The sequence below is a fragment of the Gopherus evgoodei genome, chromosome 5 (assembly GCF_007399415.2).
Source record: "Gopherus evgoodei ecotype Sinaloan lineage chromosome 5, rGopEvg1_v1.p, whole genome shotgun sequence".
Lineage (NCBI taxonomy): Eukaryota > Metazoa > Chordata > Testudines > Testudinidae > Gopherus > Gopherus evgoodei.
The window spans coordinates 15,781,750-15,801,285 of NC_044326.1; the positions used below are offsets into that span (position 1 = coordinate 15,781,750).

At 39.6% G+C, this 19,536-nt stretch overlaps 1 protein-coding gene across 7 annotated transcripts in view; it reads right to left on the reverse strand.

Moving 5' to 3' along the window:
- Positions 1-19,536, reverse strand: part of CTBP1 (C-terminal binding protein 1) — an 80,373-nt gene that overhangs the window by 27,911 nt on the left and 32,926 nt on the right. For all 7 annotated transcript variants that reach the window (XM_030564812.1, XM_030564811.1, XM_030564810.1 and 4 more), the window contains 2 exons: positions 16,623-16,777; positions 567-711 (listed from right to left, as the gene is read on the reverse strand). In XM_030564812.1, the coding sequence (XP_030420672.1) occupies positions 567-711; positions 16,623-16,777 (300 nt within the window). The remainder of the gene's footprint in view (positions 1-566; positions 712-16,622; positions 16,778-19,536) is intronic.

Below are 19,536 nucleotides of genomic sequence, written 5' to 3' on the forward strand. Positions count from 1 at the left end.
TTCAAATCAGATTGCAGCTTTTGAATAATGGGAGAGTGAAGATCCTCTCCCCAAAATTCTCCAGCGGTTTTAGTTTATTTTTCATGTAATTACAATTGATTCTTTGATAAAACTGATATGCCTGATTTGTCTACTAGGCAAAGATTCTGAACTAGATCTTACAGTCCAAACACAGGTACTAGACCATAGATAATGTTTCATTTTATTTTTAGTATGCCGTAATACTGACAGAATTATACATTGTGACTGGATTACAGTCTGTAGCAATTTAAATAAACAGACAGAAAATTTCCTGTTTACTGTTTTTAAAAAAAGTCTGCTCTTAGTCTTGAAACGTGCCTTGAATAGACAGACTGCCATCCTGTCACAAATCCATTATCAGTTAATTAACTAATGCTAATATCATTACAATGATTTTTGAACACTTTGATGAGAAAATTATACAGCTTATATATTATGTTAGCACAAATTATACAGCAAATGTTGATGCAAAGACTTAGATGCTATCACATTTCTGGAAGCAACTATAACATGTTCAAATAAAACAGTGTCTTTAATAATCATACCTAAATCCCCAGCAGATTTGATGTCAATGTTATCAAAACCACTGCCAATTCGGACAATTATTCGAAGTGCTTTGAATTTCTCCAGGTCTTCTCGTGTTAAAGTGATAGTGTGATACATCAGTGCACCCACTGCTTCATTTAGTACCTAGAATTTAAAAAAAATAAAAATAAAAAAAAAGAATAAACCTTGCTTTATGTAATCTGATTTTTTTTTCCTTTTCATTGCATTTGGGTTTCATCATGTATTAAAATTTAGCAGGTCTGAAGGACTCTAATAATTACAAAAAATCAGTTTTATTTTTAAAAACTTTTCTATAAATATTTTCAAGCATCTTGGCAGCCATGTCTTTTTTCACTATAAAATTCTGCAAAAAGGATATGCTTATTAGAAGTCCTAGTACATCCAAGTACTTTCAGAATCGCAGACCAATACAAGCACAGAATTTGAAGCCTCAGAGGACATAGGTTGGACACCACTGAATTATATCTGGGCCTGTTCAGGTTACCGTATGGCACTGGGGAAGATTGGCGGGGGCGCTGGGAAACAGTGAGAGACATTCTTTATGGAACAAACGGCCTTTTGTTTAAACCAGTGAGCTCTGTGCATGTGTGTATTTATTTACCAGCCATGCGGTGGTAGCATCAATGTAACGAACAGGTGTACAAGTGACTAATCTTTTTGTATTTTACTTTTAAAGTTCAGGACTCTCCTAGAGCTATGGGCAACTTGGCAGATGGTGATCTCCGGTAATTGTATATTATTTCACACTAAGTTACTTTCTTGATGATGTTAGCACTCTTTGCACTTAGTATGCCATAAGATTAAAATAAACCATTAAAAATGATGATTAAGGAGGAAAATATTGAGCTCTCAAAAAGCAAACTAGAGAACTCTGAATTTAGACAAAGAACTCCTGTGCTAATGCTAGCTATTAAAACGATTCCTGGTTGTTGAATTTCACCTGAATAAAGCTCATCTGAAGTGCATTACAAACCGTACTGTTACTAATGCAAAAAACTAGTTACTAAGGAAGGGTCTTATGCTTTGAGAATACATGTAGAAAATACATTTAGTGAAGGAGTTCACCCACTACTGAAGTTACTTAAATTCATAGAAAGAAGGCTAAAAGGTTGCAAATTGCACTAAAAACAAAAAGACATGTTTTTTCTACTTTTATATATAAAATATGTAAAAGATGAAATTATAATACAAAATAAACAGAGAAGGCTTTAACAAAAAACCCCACAACTTTTAGAAAAATCAGCCATGCTGTATAGAGCTGACTAACTTAAATAGAGCATGCATGCCAACATATATCTGTAAAGTATCATTGGGATTACGGTGATGGGTGCATTAGAAATAGATTAGTATAGCACAGCTTATTATAGTATAAAGCATGTTCTGCATTTTTACAGCACTTCCTGTAAAGGGGTTTCTGTATGCTGCAATGTTCAGCTAAAGAAAATGAAGCTTATTCTAGGTACCGTAACATGCAGCCCTAATAGTCAAAGACAAACTGATGTAATTTTATTACAAAAACATCAGCTAGTGTCAATTTCAGTAAGATAGATAGCTATAAAATAGAAAGCTGGAATTTCACATAAGCTCAAATGTGGCAGCCAGAGTATTTTCTCTCTTGCTGTCTAACATGGGCTTTTTTTAATTCCCTAAACTAGAAATGTGTAAAAATAGCATGGTTCCAGAAATGAAAGTGGATATAAAAAATGAAATGGCCCAAATGGTATCAATTAAGTTTATGTCCATCTGCTTCCATCGGATATTTTATCCTGCCACTGTGATTTTTCAGACAGAAAGGGTTTGTTATATAAGGTCAGGTATAGGACCTTTGTTACCTGCCCTCTGTTATAGGCCAGTATTTATTTATTTATTTCCCTTTCGTGGCTGACACACCGATTTACCTCCATTAGAAGCTGTAGGAAACTGCCTGCTTCAAAGTCATTGTGACATTACTCTTTGGACTGGCTCATACGGTTTGCAATCAGAACTGGGCAGCCAGGTCTTTCAGCTCCTCCTCCTCTTCCCACAATGACTGCACCAGTATCAAAATGTATTAAGTCCTCACAAGCCTTAACAGAAACTGTGCCACAGATATGGTGGACATTTATGTTTTAAAAAGAACTTTTCAAATACTGACTTGAGTGCTGACTGTCACAAAAAGTGTGGGGGAGTCAGAACCTGGCACCCCCAATTCCTGCAATTCACCGTGACTCTCAGCCAGCCAGTAAAATGGAAGATTTATTAGATGACAGGAACACAGTCCCAAACAGAGCTTGTAGGTACAACTAGGACCCCACAATCAAGTCCCCAGAGGGGTAGGGAGCTTATCCCTCAGCTTTGGGGTTCCGTCCGTTTCCCCAGCCAGCTCAAAACAAAAACCCCTCCAGCAGTCTCCTCCAACCTCTGCCTCTAGCTCCTCCCCCAGCCTTTGTCCAGTTTCCCAAGCAAAAGGTGTCACTTGGCCCCAATCCCCGCCTGGGCTCAGGTTACATGCTCAGGTATCCTCACCCTGGTATCCCATCACCAATGCAGACAGTCTCAATAAAACACCCACACAACATTCCCAGCTCAATTCGTCCCACTCCCTACTCTGTCACATTGACTACTTAGGGCTACAATTCCTCTTCGTTTTCCTAATTATTTGTAATTCTACTTTAGCACTGAACTATCACAGTCATTCTGGGTAACATCAGCTGTTCACCACCATAAGAGCTTTTCTTTGTAATTTTTTTGGGAGGACATAACCCTTAATGCCCCTCGTTTACACAAAAATCTCACAGCCTTAGCATAACGTGCTAAACCTCAAATAACCAGGCTGGGAGCAGCATTCAGGACGTAAAGTAAACCTTAACCCTTATTTTTCTTTTTCTGGTGCTCATATATCGCTGGATTCTGCTCAGAGGCCTGATTCAAACCCTACTGTAGTCAGCAGAAAGATTCCCATTGGCTTCAAAGGGTTTTGGATCAGACCCAGCACACAGAGTGAGAATACAATTAGCTAGGTCTCAGACAACCCAGGACTTCATTTGAGCCATATTATAGGGATAAAACAAATACCTTTTTTTTAATAGCAATTTTTCAATTTTTTTCAAAATGATTATTTTCTACTTTTTGGGATATAAACTAATATTAAAAATACTGTTAAAGCATCACTAGAGAGTAATGCATTTCACTTGGTCCTACAGCCAGTAACCATGCTAACGTAGCATTCCAAGATTGATTGATATTGACAGTATTGCTTTCAGTGGACACCAGGGGTTTCACAAAGAAGAAAAAAAAAAAGAGGAAGATTTACATTTTTAATGTGCAGAGTGCTCCAGATCTTGCCCTGGATATTTGTGGCATCAATATATTTATTCTACAGTTATTTGATTTGGGTATTTGTTATTTGTAGATTGCATTTAATTCAAAATTTATGATCAGCAATCTGTAATAAACAGCAGGACTATAACAAAACATGTAAGGCAACTGTAATGGCCAGCAGAGTGACCTCACCACACATTAAGTGGCAAGAAGCCGTTTTCTGGTTTGCTGGCCAGAAAGGTATGTGCCCCTTTAAGGGCTAGAGAGTCAGGGAGTGACTTTTTGCTACAGCTGCAGACCGGCTCAGTGTGGGGATGCTGCAGCTGCACCGATCTACTTAGTCCCTCCCCCAAGGTGACCAGAAAAAGCAGGGTGTGTGTGTGGGAGGGACTATATAGGTCCACGCAGCTGCAAGAAAAGCCCTCTTGTACCTGGACCAGGAAGAGCAGCACTCACCCTCCCACGCTTGAAAGCGGTGAAATACCAGGTCTGGTCAGGATCCACAGAGGGCAATGCACTAGTCCTTCCTTTTTCAGGGGGGCGAGGGGTCTGGGAAAGAATTTTCCCCTCACCATCAGTTTGGGCAAGTGGAAGTGTGTGTGTGTGTGGGGGGGGGGTGTTTGCCTTCCACACAGCAGATTTGGGGGCAGGGGTACTTAGCTGGGTGAACATGAAACAGGAATAGGCTATGATGTCACAACTCATTATGTAAACATGGACAGATGTCCAGTGCAGGTACTCCATAGGGATGGGATACAGGGATGAGATCAAACGAATTGGTAAAGGAACAGAAATGGGGTTGTGGTTTTCGGGGCTCCTATGACTGGTATGGCAGGGAGCCAACCTCACCCTTTATATTCCCCCTTAATCGGTGGAGGGTGGGGGGAAGAGAGATAGAGCTTCAGGTTGATGGGAAAGGGGGATGGCTGACAGAAGTCCCCGGGGTGTTTACTGAAATGATGATGGAATCACCTGCACTGTACCCTTTTATCTGCCGGGTACTCCCAGATCCTTAAGAATAAAGTTGCGGCCTAATTAAACCACAACCAGCATCTCCTATCCTTCTTCCAGCGTATCTGGACAATGGCGCAATAGCTCTGAATAAACGTAACATGACAAAAACTATCAAGCAGCATTACCCATGGAAGCAGGGCCTGACAGATTACCAAAAAACCTGTTAGTTTGTGTTGCCTTTTTATGGTTTCAGTTTCCCAATAAAAAACTAACATCTGAATGTTGATTTTATCTCTGCAGTGTGTTTTACTGCCAATAATCCACTTGCCCAATGGTATAACTTTATGCTGTAATGACCTAAACTAATGCTCACTGACTTCTGTTGATTAGCACTACCTTAGGCCCTAAAAATTGTTACATTTAATTCAGACTACATGTACACATATACACCCCCGCACAACACGTTATGTTATACAGAACATTAAAAAAAGCCTGCCTTTATGCTGTCATGTTTACAATATAGTAAAGACTTAAAATTTCTATTTTTATGGTAGCTTTTTAAAAAAAACAAAACCAAACAAAAAAACCCACCAAAACAATTTGCCTAAATTAAACAGGGCTGGTCTTACCATGAGGCGAACGGAGGCAGTCGCCTCAGGTGCCAGACTGTGTGCGCGTGTGTGGCGGGGGGGGGAGGGCACCACTAGGACCCAGAGTGTAGAAAATTGCGTCTGCTGCTGGTGCATATGTATTCTCTCTACTCTAGATGCACAGAGATGGGGGAGTGCTGTGCTGGAGGAAGGAGGGCACAAGAGACATAACAGGTAGGCAGGCAAAAAGATGAGAGGGAGTAACAGAAAACAGCAGGAGTTGCAGGGAGAGAGAAGGAGCCTCTTATGTACCTCTCTGGCACCGCCAGGAGCCTGGACTGATTAACACCAGCTTCTCAGGGAGCGTCCTGTTTCCCGCTGCTTCCCTGAACCCACTGGAGGAGAATAGGCAGTCAACTGAAGTAGTAGGAGTCAGTTAGGCCTTTAAGACACTGATTATCTTCCCTCACTCAGGCCCTGCTACCAGCCTGCTTATTTGTCTCCTTCAACTGAGTGTCGAGAGCCACTACAGCTGGCACAGAACAGCAGCCATGAGTGAAAGAAGAAAATGCCTCTCTGGGGCAGCATTCAGAAAAAGAAAGAAAAGCTTCCTTTGCTTTCTATCTAAGCAGGAAGGAGCTCTCCTGAGATACATAGACTCAAATGTTGACGATGAGCCTTCCAGCCCCAGTGAGGATGTGAATGGTGAGGAGATGCCTGATCTTCCACCTAGTCAGAGTGCAGGTGACCTGGCAGCTACTGCAGCATCCATATCTCCATCTCAAATGGATGTAACCATGCACATTCCTGAAGAAAAGCGTAGATTAAAGAAGAGTGCGGAGGAACAGCAAGAAACAGCTGCTGCCGCTGAGTTTAGTTCCTTAAGTACTGCATGGGCCATAGCAAGTGAAAAACTCCATGTTTCCCGAAGACAATGAAAATAGATGTTTCCATCCAACACATTACTGGCGTGAAATCCTCAGTGGTGACAAAGTGGAGAGGCCATGGCTTATGCGCTCAAAAACCCAGAATGTTGCATACTATTTTTGTTGCAAACTCTTCCAGTCTAATGTTCTAGCCACATTGGGCTCTACTGGAACAAAGGACTGGAAAAGTCTGGCTAGAAATCTGGCATGCCATGAGAAGGCAGCAAATCACCAGAGAGCATTCCATAGGTGGAAAGAGCTTGAGAGGAGACTAAGGTTAAAGGTTACCATAGATGATCAGCATCAAGAGAAGATTGCATCAGAGTCTCTTTACTAGCAAAATGTTCTGAAAAGGCTCATTGCCATTGTGAGAATGCTTGCTATCCAAAACGTGGCACTGCGTGGAACTTCAGATCAGCTGTATGTGCCAAACAATGGAAACTCTCTTAAAATTGTGGAGCTCATGGCGGAGTTTGATGCTGTACTCCAGGAGCATCTAAGGAGTCACCACCCAAGAAATGAACACACACCACTACCCTGGAAAAACAATTCAAAATGAGATCATACAGTTACTGACAACAAACGGCAAACAGAAGACTGTGGCAGATCTGAAGTCAGAAAGATATTACTCTGTTATTCTGGACTGCACACCTGACATCAGCCATATGGAACAAACGACTTTATTGGTGCGTTTTGTAACAACAACAGAACCTAGTGAAAATGTCCCTGCAATAGTGACTGTCAGAGAGCATTTATAGAATTTATTGACATTTGTCATACCAGCTCCTGTAGTATCATCAATGTGCTTCTTAAAAAGCTGGAAGATACGGGAATTGCAATAGCTGACATGAGAGGTCAGGGCTACGATAATGGCGCCAACGTGAGAGGAAAAAACAGAGGAGTGCAGACACAGATCTGAGAGTTAAACCTTTGAGCTTTTTTTGTCCCATGCAGTTCCCATTCATTGACCTTGGTGAGCAATGATGCAGCATCAGCTTCTAGCGAGGCTACTGAATTTTTAAATGTAATTCAAAGCATCTATGTATTTTTCTCCGCATCAACTCATCGATGGCAAATTTGGAAGCAAAATCTGGGAACATCCTCTCTGACACTGAAACCACTGAGTGTGACACGACAGGAAAGTCGAGTGGAGGCGATAAAGCCTATCAAACACCAAATTGAAAAGACAGATGATGCCATAGTTGCCATTATGGAGGATAATGCTATGACAGGAACTGTTCGTGGGAGAACAGTGGCAAAGGGAAATGGAATCACCAGAAACATACATAACTTCAAATTTCTGTGTGGCTTAATGTTGTGGCATGACATATTGTTTAAAATAAATGTTGATAGCAAGAGACTCCAAAGTGTTGATCTTGATATATCTGGTGCAATGGAACAACTGGACAAAGCAAAGTCATACCTACAGTCCTACCGGTCAGATGAGAGATTTCAAAACGTTCTGAAGAGTGCACAGAAGTTGGCAGAGGAAGCTATTTTCCCACTCATTCAAGAATACAAGAGTCATCGAAGACGACAACATTTTGATGACGAGGCACAGGATAATCCAATGAGACTCCAAACAACAATTCAAAGTTGAATCCTTTAACCAGGTGCTAGATTGTGCAATAGTCAGTTGAAGAACATTTCATGCAGTTCAAGGAACACAGCAGTATATTTGGGATGTTGTATGATATTCCATAACTCCTCGCTATACCTGAAGAAGATCTACACCAGCAATGCAGGGCACTAGAGACAGTGTTGACACAAGATGACATGCATAATATTGATGCAAGTGATTTAGGTGATGAACTGAAAGTCCTTTCAAGGCAGATTTCAGCAGGATCAGCTCCAAAGGCTGTTCTGGAATATATGTGAACAAATAAGATGACCACCCTCTTTCAAAATGTTTTTGTTGCTCTACGCATACTTCTAACACTTCCTCTAACAGTTGCCAGTGGAGAATGCAGCTTGTGCAAGCTCAAGTTAACAAAAACACATCTACACTCCACAATGATACAGGAGAAGCTGGCTGGCCTTGCAACCATCTCAATAGAGTGTGAGCTGGTCCAGACTGTGGACCTTCAGCAGGAAGCAGTTCAAATCTTTGCAACCAAGGCGGCACAGAAAGCACCACTTTGATTATTCAAACAGATAGAAATGCCAGTGTTTACTATGCGGCAAGAAAAGTTACATTTGCTGTTCAGGCGTTTGAAAGTTAAGTGTTACTTAAAATTTTTGAGCAAGGCATTTAAAGTTGTTAGTTCTTGTTTATTGCGGTAGGTAGCAGAGCAGTACCATGAGAGGAGTAGAACAGGAAGAAGGCAGAATTGAGACCTTTCAAAGTTCTGGCCCAAGCAAAGGGGCATGGGGGCGTCATTTGAGCTCCCCACCTCAGGTGCCAAAATGTTGTGGGCCGGCGCTGAAATTAAACCACTGCTTCAATCCCAGAAATAATTGACAGTCCATGCAACTGCTTTATCACTGTAGTTAATCTTAGATCACAGTCTCTTAGAACACTTCTCCCTTAGTACACTTTCTCTAGTGTTTAAAATAAAAAAAGCCCTCAGTTTTTAAGGAAAGTTCTTTTCAGGCTACATAGTTTCTATGCATGGATTCACTTGTGTTTTCTATTAATAAATCTAGAATCATTTAACATTTAAATTCAGTCTATTAGAAATGCAAGCTGGATTGAAACCATCTTCACTGGAAGATTCATTATGCCATGAATGTCACTGACCACATATCAACACAGTAAGCATGGTCTTAAATAAAATAAAAAAATAAACAGATGCAGGAAAAAAAATCACCACAATAATCACAAACATTTTTGAAGCACAAGTGATCCATCGCTAGTATGGTATTGAAAGGAGCAGTGAGATGCCTGTTGATGACCAACTATATTACAGACTCTAAACTGTCTGCAAGATTGATAAATTGCTTCTTGGGCATGGCAGCACTTTAAGAGTTTTGACTTTTTACACTGGCAGCCTGCCCTGGTGCACAGTGTTTCACAAGATCTGCAATGTTAGCACATGCAAATGTGACTGCGGCTGGAATTTAGGGGTCACGTGCTATTGAGAAGCACCATGTAACACCTAATCTGACTAGACTTACTAAACTGTTAAAAATCTTTCATTAAAAGGCCTCATCCAAAGCTCAATGAAGTTAATTTAATGGCTCCCATGAACTTCAGTGGGCTCTGGATCAGATCCAAGGTGAATATTCACCCAGCAATATAGATGGAGGTTATGGAAGATCCCCAATACAGCAAAATCAGAGGTTCCACTTTGGTACAGATATGGAGACTGACTCCAACCAAGCCCTCCCTGTGGGTTGGAGGGTTGTTTCCACCCCGTTGAAGTATTTTCTCACCCTTAAAGGTGCCAAAGGGCTCATTTCCCCTTGAGGGACTAACACAACTTTTAAACATGTCAGGTTTGAAAATAAATCCACTCTTCCTTCTCATTTTAAAAAATTATTATGCTTTCTTTGTTTGCTAATTTCTAAAGTGTTTATGGTTTGAAGAAGGGCCAGCTACCACTCAGCTCATATACTTCTAATGGTTAATCCTACAGTAATATTATACTACAGTATCTGTGATATAAAAGTAAACAATAATGATGTTATAAATGCAAGATTATGGCTTCAATGTAGAATCAAAGCGAAAAAGCTGACGGTGGAGTAAAATGCTTTTATTAATACACAAATATAAGATAAAGAGCAAATCAAAGAAAAATCATGTATCAGGTCCTCAAGGAATCCATCTCAAAAGCACTTGTAGGAGAGGGAGGTGATCAGGAACAGTCAACATGGATTCATCAAGGGCAAGTCATTCCTGACCAACCAGACTGCCTTCTATGATGAGATAACTGGCTCTGTGCATATGGGGCAAGCGGTGGATGTGATATATCTTGACTTTAGCAAAGCTTTTGATACGGTTTCCCACAGTATTCTTGCCAGCAAGTTAAAGAAGTATGAATTGAATGAATGGACTATAAGGTGGATAGAAAGCTGGCTAGATTGTCGGACTCAACAGGTAGTGATCAACGGCTCAACGTCTAGTTGGCAGCCTGTATCCAGCGGAATGCCCCAGGAGTCAGTCCTGGGGCTGGTTTTGTTCAATATCTTCATTAATGATCTGGATGATGGGGTAGATTGCACCTTCTGCAAGTTCGTGGATCGCACTAAGAGGGCAGGGGTAAGATACCATGGAGGGTAGGGATAGGGTTCAGAGTGACCTAGACAAATTGGAGGATTGGGCCAAAAGACATCTGATGAGGTTGAACAAGGACAAGTGCAGAGTCCTGCACTTAGGACAGAAGAATCCCATGCACTGCTACAGGCGGGGGACCGACTGGCTAAGCAGCAGGTCTGCAGAAAAGGATCTGGGGATTACAGTGGATGAGAAGCTGCATATGAGTCAACATGGTGCCCCTGTTGCCAAGAAGGCTAATGGCATATTGGACTGCATTAATAGGAGCCTTGCCAGCAGATCGAAGGAAGTGATTATTCCCCTCTATCCGGCACTGGTGAGGCCACATCTGGAGTATTGCAGAAGGGATGTGGACAAATTGGAGCGCGTCCAGCGGAGTGCAACAAAAATGATCAGGGTGGTGGGGGACATGACTTATGAGGAGAGGCAGAGGGAATTGGGCTTATTTAGTCTGCAGAAGAGAAGAGTGAGGGGGGATTTGATAGCAGCCTTTGATTATCTGAAGGTGGGTTCCAAAGAGGATGGCGCTCGGCTGTTCTCAGTGGTGGCAGATGACAGAACTAGGAGCAACAGTCTCAAGTTGCAGTCGGAGAGGTCTAGATTGGATATTATGAAAAACTATTTCACTAGGAGGGTGGTGAAGCCCTGGAATGGGTTTCCTAGGGAGGTGGTGGAATCTCCACCCTTAGAGGTTTTTAAGGCCTGGCTTGACAAAGACCTGTCTGGGATGATTTAGTTGGGGTTGGTCCTGCTTTGAGCAGAGGGTTGGATGAGATGACCTCCTGAGGTCTCCGCCTACCCTAATCTTCTATGATTCTGTGACATAGTAGAATAATACTAGCAACTTCTACTTTTTTATTGTATATTGTTTAAATGTTTGCTCCACTATGAAAGCTCTCCTTTAGGATAATTTTAGCTCAACTCATAAAAAAACTTTTTTTTTTTAATTTCTACATTGAAAACAATCATTACGTATTTCTGAGTCCTGTAAAAATGGACTTCAACTGAATGTTAACCTTTTAAACCTCAGGAGGTTTTAAATTAAACCAAAATATGGAAATGTAACATTTGGTAAGTGACTTTATTTTGTGCTTTGGACTGGAGCAGTGAGATGAAACAGTTGCTTTCTAATTGAATTCAGCAAGATTTTGATGCTTGAATTGTATGCTATGTGATATAATAAAAGTCTCCTTTCCAAGGGAGCATGGAACTCTTATTAACTTTGCTGTGAATTATGTGCATACATTATAAGGAAAACCAGAAGTGATTTGGTTGTTTGATTTTCAGCGTAGCAGTCCAGTGAGTCAAAAAATCCAATATTTAGTAGCCTATACAGGTAGCAAGACAAGACGATAGCAGCTGCCGGGAGTCCTGAGCCCTTTTAAAACGCTTGGGTCCCTTAGCAATTGTCCCCTTTGTCCCCATCCCATTCCCCTCCTCCCTCACTGGCAGCCCTGTGTCCTCCAAAGTAGCAACTATGGGGTGTTGTGGTCCAGTGTTTTGAACATGAGAGTTTTGAAGTATCAGGAACACAGAGTTCTAATACCAGCTCATACACTTGTCATCTTGAACAATGCACTTAACAAAACTAAAGTACAAAAAGTTATCTGTAAAATGGGAATGATAATACCCACAACCTCATACCGGTGTTGTGGGGACTACTTAGATTATGTAAAGTGACCTGTCCAAGAGAAGAACTATAGAAGAATTATTTTCATTACAGTTGAAAATTACTAGATCTGAAACTTTCTTCTGGTCTGAGAGGTTTTTCCTATATTAGAATATGGGGAACAACAGGAGAATGGGTAAAGACAGGTAATGTTTGCCCATTGTTTATTATTAACATCCTGCTTTCCCAACATACAGACTGTCCTCCAATCCTGTTGCTTCTGCCCATCTAAAATCTCCCACCAACACTTACACCTATGATCTTCACCCTGCTTTCATAGCAGACCCTTATATCTTTCAAAAAAAACGAGTAATATATTAAACAAATTCTGTTTTTATTGAGAAAAATGCTTTTTTGAGATCAGTAAATTACTCCCTTTTCCCTGGGTTTCTATCATCTCTCCTTCTTCCTTCCTTTCCTCCATACCCTGAAATGGTCTGATGTAAATACTTGTTTAGCATCAAGGTACAGTAGATGTGAAAAAATAAATATTTTGAAAAACACAATAATTTAACTGTCACTCTGTGCCACTGTTAGTATGGCCAGAAATCTGAATTTAAAGCGTGAAACAATTATTGAACTGTTCAGCAAATCACCTTGTAATTTTCTTTATTTTAAAACTTTTTTTTAAAATGGAAATACTGAAATATTATGTTACATTTAAGATAAAACTTCATATGCAACATTAACTCCATCCTAATATTGTGCTGTGTATGAATTTAGTTTTTAAACATTTTGTGAGATAAATATTCTTTGCTTGTAAAGCATCATGCACAAATATGGTGCTATGTAAATAATAATAGTAATGATATGGATACTTTTAGAGCATGACCCTGAGAGGTGCTGAGCTCCCTCTTGTCCTACTGAAGACAATGGAAATAAAGGATGCTCAACATCATGCAGTATTGGGCTCTTAATAAGTGATACAATTAATTTCAGTGTTCCTATGGAGCTTCACATTGGGATTCATTATATACATTCTTTCTGTGATCCTGAGTATCAGAAAACCCAAAATGTGAACTGTGACCTTTCCATCAGAGGTCACCAAAGGTCAACAGTCTTCATCAGATTTCAGTCACCGAAGAAGTGCCCTTTTCAAGCTATAATTTGAAACAAGTGCCCCTTTCAGCTACGATTTTTAATTTCTGAATGCTCATTCCATCTGGACCACGGATTCGAACAAATACATTTGATATTTCTCTGAAAGGTCATCAGTCTAACAGTTTATACAAATTATATTAATTTCTTCTGTGAGGTGTTTTCGTTGTGCAGGGACTTCCAATTTGGAGAAATTAAGGGTATTATAGGTCAATGATTCTATTGACTGGATTTTAGTTAAGAAATCACTTGAAGGTATGAGGGCTGCAGGTGTCAACCTAAACAACCATGTCCACCTGAAGGGTGGACTGCTGTTATCTAGGAAAAAAAAACAACAACAAAAAAAAGAATCTTTATGTTATTTGCCCATCACATCTCTTCCTAGCTCCTTATCAGCTGGATCCAGCTATTACTCATATTAACTTCCTATGAAGATGGCTTGAGGTAGGACACAAAAATGAGGCGCTTAGAACAACTTTTTAAGGACAATTTAAAATAAATTTAAAGCAACATGCATTGCAGTCTGTTTTAAATATGGATGTACATAAAAATAGAAAACCCCCAAACTTCGTCAGGTTAAAATATATACATTTTTAAATTAAAGAATAATAAATGGCCTTATATATGTTACAATTAATCTCTTAGATCCTTAAAAATTGAATAAAAATTAAAAAAAAATACATTTTAAATATTTATGATGTTTTATTCTTCTTTGGATGATCTGAGAGAATTGCAGAAGACAGAATGGTAAATCTCACATTTGTTTCTAGTAGTGTCCAGTCAATTACACTTTTAGGTTCTCATGTATTTGCACAGTGTTGAAATGCCTGAACTGAAAACACTACCTGGAAATATTTATTTGTTTCAATGGGTATTAAAAAGAATCACGACATCGTTTTTTTGCTGTACGTTTTTGTAAAATGTGATTGCTGTTGCAAAACCAAAGCTTATTACAAAACCTAAATTTTGGGACATATTTAAGTTGATTTTGTCCCTTAAATTACCAAGAGGAGACACTTCTTTCAAAACATAATTGATTCTGCATAAGGGGAGGGAGGGAGAGGGGGAGAACACTAAGGGCCTAATCAAATGACCATAAAAAAAATAGAAAAACTCCCATGGACTTTAATGGTCAGTGTCAGAACTAAAAATTCACCAGCTTGGACCCTTAATTTATAATCTTTTATTAAAAGATAGCTCTTCTAGAAGCATAATTTCTTTTAAAGTGGCTTCTACTCTGTGGGAAATCAACTGCAATTTGAAGAAAGGATATTCAGAAAAGTGAAATGGGATCTACTTTTTAAGAGTGAGGAATTTATTTCTTTCTTCTCTCCATATTACTTTATATCTCTAAATAAATAAATAAAAATCAAATCAGTCAATGGGAACTGAGTCAGAGAAACTAAGACAACATTGATAGTGCAGGAAAACAATATTTAAGATAATTCTTGATAATGGTTCTGACAGAGGATTATCATACAATGGCTTTTAAAGGCAAGACAGGAAGTCCAAGAATCCACAACAGAGATATCCACAGAGGAATTATTTATGCACTTGAGGACTATGCAGCCATTCCTCTGTTGAACATTTCCATAAGAAAAAAAAGAAAAGAACATTTCCCTTAAACATGATAAGAACGAGGGATACAAGTCTGCACTGTTGATAAGACATAAAAATTCTTTCGACTTCTCTTTGTATAGTAAAACATAGCAAAATAGCTAGTACCACTATGTTTAAGGATATCATCAAGCTTTCCTTTATAAATTCTAATTTTTAAGAGTTTAAAGCAACAAAAAAAATTTTTGGAAAGAAATCTAATTGCTAAGGAAATAATGAGCACAACAGTTGGTTGATTTGATTATACCAGAAAGGCACTGCATAAAATAGGAGTCATTCACTTAATAACTGAAAGGAAACGATTATTGTTTGTACTTTCAAGAGCTATCTTTAATATACAGCCACCTGAGGAAGGATTAGGTCTTTCTGACATATAAAAATTCTCACCCTTTAAAGGTTTATCAGTGCTATATTTTGTAAGAATGTAGAGTAAATACAGTTAAATGTTCAGTTACCGTTTCAGTTTCTGTCTAACATTTGAAAAAAAGGGCCATTAACTGTCACATGCCTAAATTTTACAATTATTAGACAGGGACAAGACCAATATATATTTGCAGAGGAGCAAGAACATTAGCTCAATTCAATACACAGACTGAATCCCTAACATTTGGAACATATTCAGCCACATATCGCTCCATCTGCATCATGAAGCAGGCGCCTACCTGGCCTGTCCATCAAGTTAGCATGTGAGGCTGCACTGGCCTGCCATTATACCTCCTTCTGACCTTCAGGAGGCAAGAAGGGAAGACATCCTTGTGAGGTGAATCCCTGTTTCCCCATCTAGTTCTCCTCTGCTATCATGCTCATTGTATATGGCACCGATTTTTGGTAACTGGAAGACAAGTTTTCCTTAGTTCCCACGTTGGCAATAATGGACATCTGAGGCCCTGGTCTGTTAGCGAGCAGCAAGAGTAGCAGAGTTTATCCCCATCCTATCGCTCCTGAAATAGGTGAGTGAGGTGTTCTCCTCCCCTAGAAAATGCCAGGGAACTTGGGTGGGGAGCAGGCTTACCATGACATCAGTCCCCCAAGAAGGAATACAGGCATACAAGCCAGGTGATGGCCCTAGATAACGATCTCTTAACAAACCTGGAAGGCCTCCTCTCCCCTTCCCAGGCTGTCTCACAGGTTCTTGAACTTTGGGGGGAGGCCAGTTAAGTGGCTGATAGGAATGCCTGAACTGGAATAGCAGCTTATTTATCCAACCCCAATACTAATGAACCTTTTGCTATAATTTGTTTCAGCAATTATTTACTGCAGTGTAAGTTCTCAGTGCATGAGGCACCCACCCAAAGCTTGAGGGACCTATGGCTGAGAGGGGAATCTTTATTGCTTTCTCCATTTATATGCTATAATACTAGTACTTACAATATACGTACTGTTTCTCAGCTACTGTAATTCTCTCTATGAATGAAATTCTACTACACGTAGTGGATGAACACAAGGCCAATGTCCCATCTAAGGCACAGTGTCCAGGGCTATATTTCACTGTGTATGAATAAATGTATTTTTCTCTCTGTTTCCCCTCTATATGAAGTTTGCCTAATTCAATTTGGGTATCTTTTCAACTGTTAACCAAAATACTGTAACTTACATGTTCTCCTGTAACTGTAAAAACACTGATATTATACTTGCCAGCCAGGAGTGTGATTGAAATGTTTTACCTTTTCATGAATTTCTTGTGTAGACTGAGCATCACAAAATGCCACCGTGGCTACATCCTTCAGAATAGGCATTTCTACTGTACAATCCCTGCCATCCAGCAAAGCTACCAAAGGGCGTGGGTGCATGGGCCCATTCATGATCGGAGGTCGAATGCCTACAATAAAACAGAGAAACGGGATTATTTATAAATCAAGAAAATGCAATTTTCAAAAACAAATGAAAGTTAATCTCTACATTTGTATCGTGGCAAATAAAGATTTCAAGAGATAAAAGCCAGTAAATCAGGAACCGACTTATTCTCAGAAGCAAACAAACAAGAAAATGCCGGGAAGCAGCCACTTGATAGGTTTGCGTGGCTACATTCTGAGGCCATCGAGTAAAAGTACTAGAGCAGCCTCAAGATCCTAAGCCCTGAACTGCATAAGACTGAAAATAACAAGGAAAGAGTGCAGTCATCTGCTACAGACAGGACCTCACTGCATTACTGAGTAGTATCTGTACAAATCTTGGGTTAGGTGTCACTGACAGGATTTCACAACTCTGCAATCTTGAAATAGCACGATAAAAATACTCTGCAGGCCTGTGACAGTGAAACTTATAGAATAACGCAATATGCATTCAGTTCATGTTTACAGATGATTTGCTGAGACTGAAATCACACTGAGAAATGATTAATTCAATCCTGTGTGATTTTCTGAAGATCCAGTGTAAAAATTCATAATGCTGATCTAAAGGGTTCTTTTTGAAATTTATGAATTCTTCTGTGAGATTTGTCAAAATAAACGCAACAGTACTTGTTTTTTTCCTAAAACAAAACCAATAGCAACACTTATGAACAACAGTATGATGATAAAGTAATATACATATTGATGGATGAGGGAAAGAATGAGTTATGATGCAGGCTTCATTTTCAAGATTCCAAGATGCTAGAAACAAAAAAATATTTAAGAAACATCATGAAAATACTTTGAAAATCTTTTTAATGGCATAGAAATTATAACTATGCAAACCTAATTGAGGAAAGATTCCTGTAACCTTCAATAATACTAAACCATTACAGTTATAGGAAAATGACTCTCTCCAATAGACAAGGGGAAATGAATACAAGAGGTAGGGAATACTGTAATCTTTTCCCCCACAGTACATACAGTTTGAACTACTGCAAGAGAAGCAGTCTTGAAATTCCTCATGTATCCATTATAATTTCTATAGTTGCCGTATGAATTTTATATGCTTTTGCTAAACAATTAGTCTTAAACTAGTGTAAGAGAGCAAGGAGGGATGAGGGTCCCTGCCCCTCCACATCTGCACAGGTTACTTGCTTCATGGGGCAGAGTGTGGGAGGGTTGAGCAGTCTCTGTGGGACTGCTACTCTGTCTCCTGTGCAGGTGGGTGGAGAACAGGAGGAGCCCTGGCTATCCTGTGGAAAGGTGCTGGCCAAAAGAACCGAGTTGCTGTGGAGGGGTATCTACCACTGGCCCATACCAATAGTGGATTACTTCCCCACTAGCACTGAAGTGCCAAATGGGAATAGGGAAACCATTAAACAAACGGTGACTCAAAAATCATTCTCTGGTCTGTTCCTGGGGCAATGCGGCTACTTGTTGCCACTTACTCGGTAGATTGTAAAAATACAGTCCAGTCCTACAGTACGATTTCATATTTAAGCCATTTACTTGCTCAAAAGAGTTTTACCTTTGAAGAAAAAGTAGTATTAAAGTCAGCAAAATTTAAATCCACTTAATACTTTTCCCAATTATTCCTATATTCATGCTTTTTAGATGGCACAAAATTCCTTGAGAGGCATCTAGAAACAACTCTTGGCTTCAATTTAAATATTACTAGATATTTTTGTCCTCTTTTCAAAAGCAAACCGCAGCAGGATCTCTCAAGCTGTTTGGTCCCATTGCCTTCCCAACAGACTGGTCATACCAATGGAGTTATAAGATTATGTGGCCAGCCAACATCTTGACAGATGAAAGGAGGTGCAACAAAGTTGGTCTGATAGTGGTGCTTAGCAATGGTATGGGAAAAGAAAATGGAGTAGCACTGTGTTATTCACAGAATAGGAGAGATGGCAAGGCATCCACCAGCAAGAGCGCTCTGTGGATGAGATGCTCATGAAAACCCTTCTCTCTCAAGAAAGGACCAAGAATAACAATTTTCATTATCGATCACAGTGGGTCTCCTCCTTGGTAAAACAGCAGGGTTCTATTTAGTGATATTTCTGGCAAACGCCACCAAGAATTTCAGTGCTCATCTTAATATACATGTACTTGGATCAGCTTCAAAAGTTAAGTATGATTGAAACAAAATGTAGATCTTTTCTTTTTGGCTCTTCTTGAATCATGTATCTAGGACAGCTTAACACTCATTTGCACCATCCACAAAGGATCATGTGCTATCCTTGATATTGGTAGTATTTTCTTAAAAATGCATCACATGCTAGTGCTTAACAGAACACGAACACCACATGAATATATAACTTACCACTACAAATTTACTTCCACTATCCTGACAACTACTGATCCTTTTTGGGCACTTCACTGAAAGCCCCCGCTGTAAATTCACCTGTAACTTTGCCATGCTTTCAAAGTAAAGTAACTTACAGAATCACTGCTGGTATCCTGATATGTAACCCAAAGTGCAATAAAGTACAACTACACTTTGAAAAGGAACTACACAAATAATAACTGTGGGATTCCAGTTTTATTGCCTCTCTTATCAACTGCTCATGTAACAAGTAAAAAATGTTTTTTCTAATCACCAGTCCAGCAAACCTAACCTAGGTCTGAGACACAAATTGGATTCTTTTTGGCTCATGCCTCATCACCAGTAATGAAGATACTTGCAACTGGAACTTTGGACCAAAATTACTGATGATGAACAAGCCAATATATATAACTCAGAGGA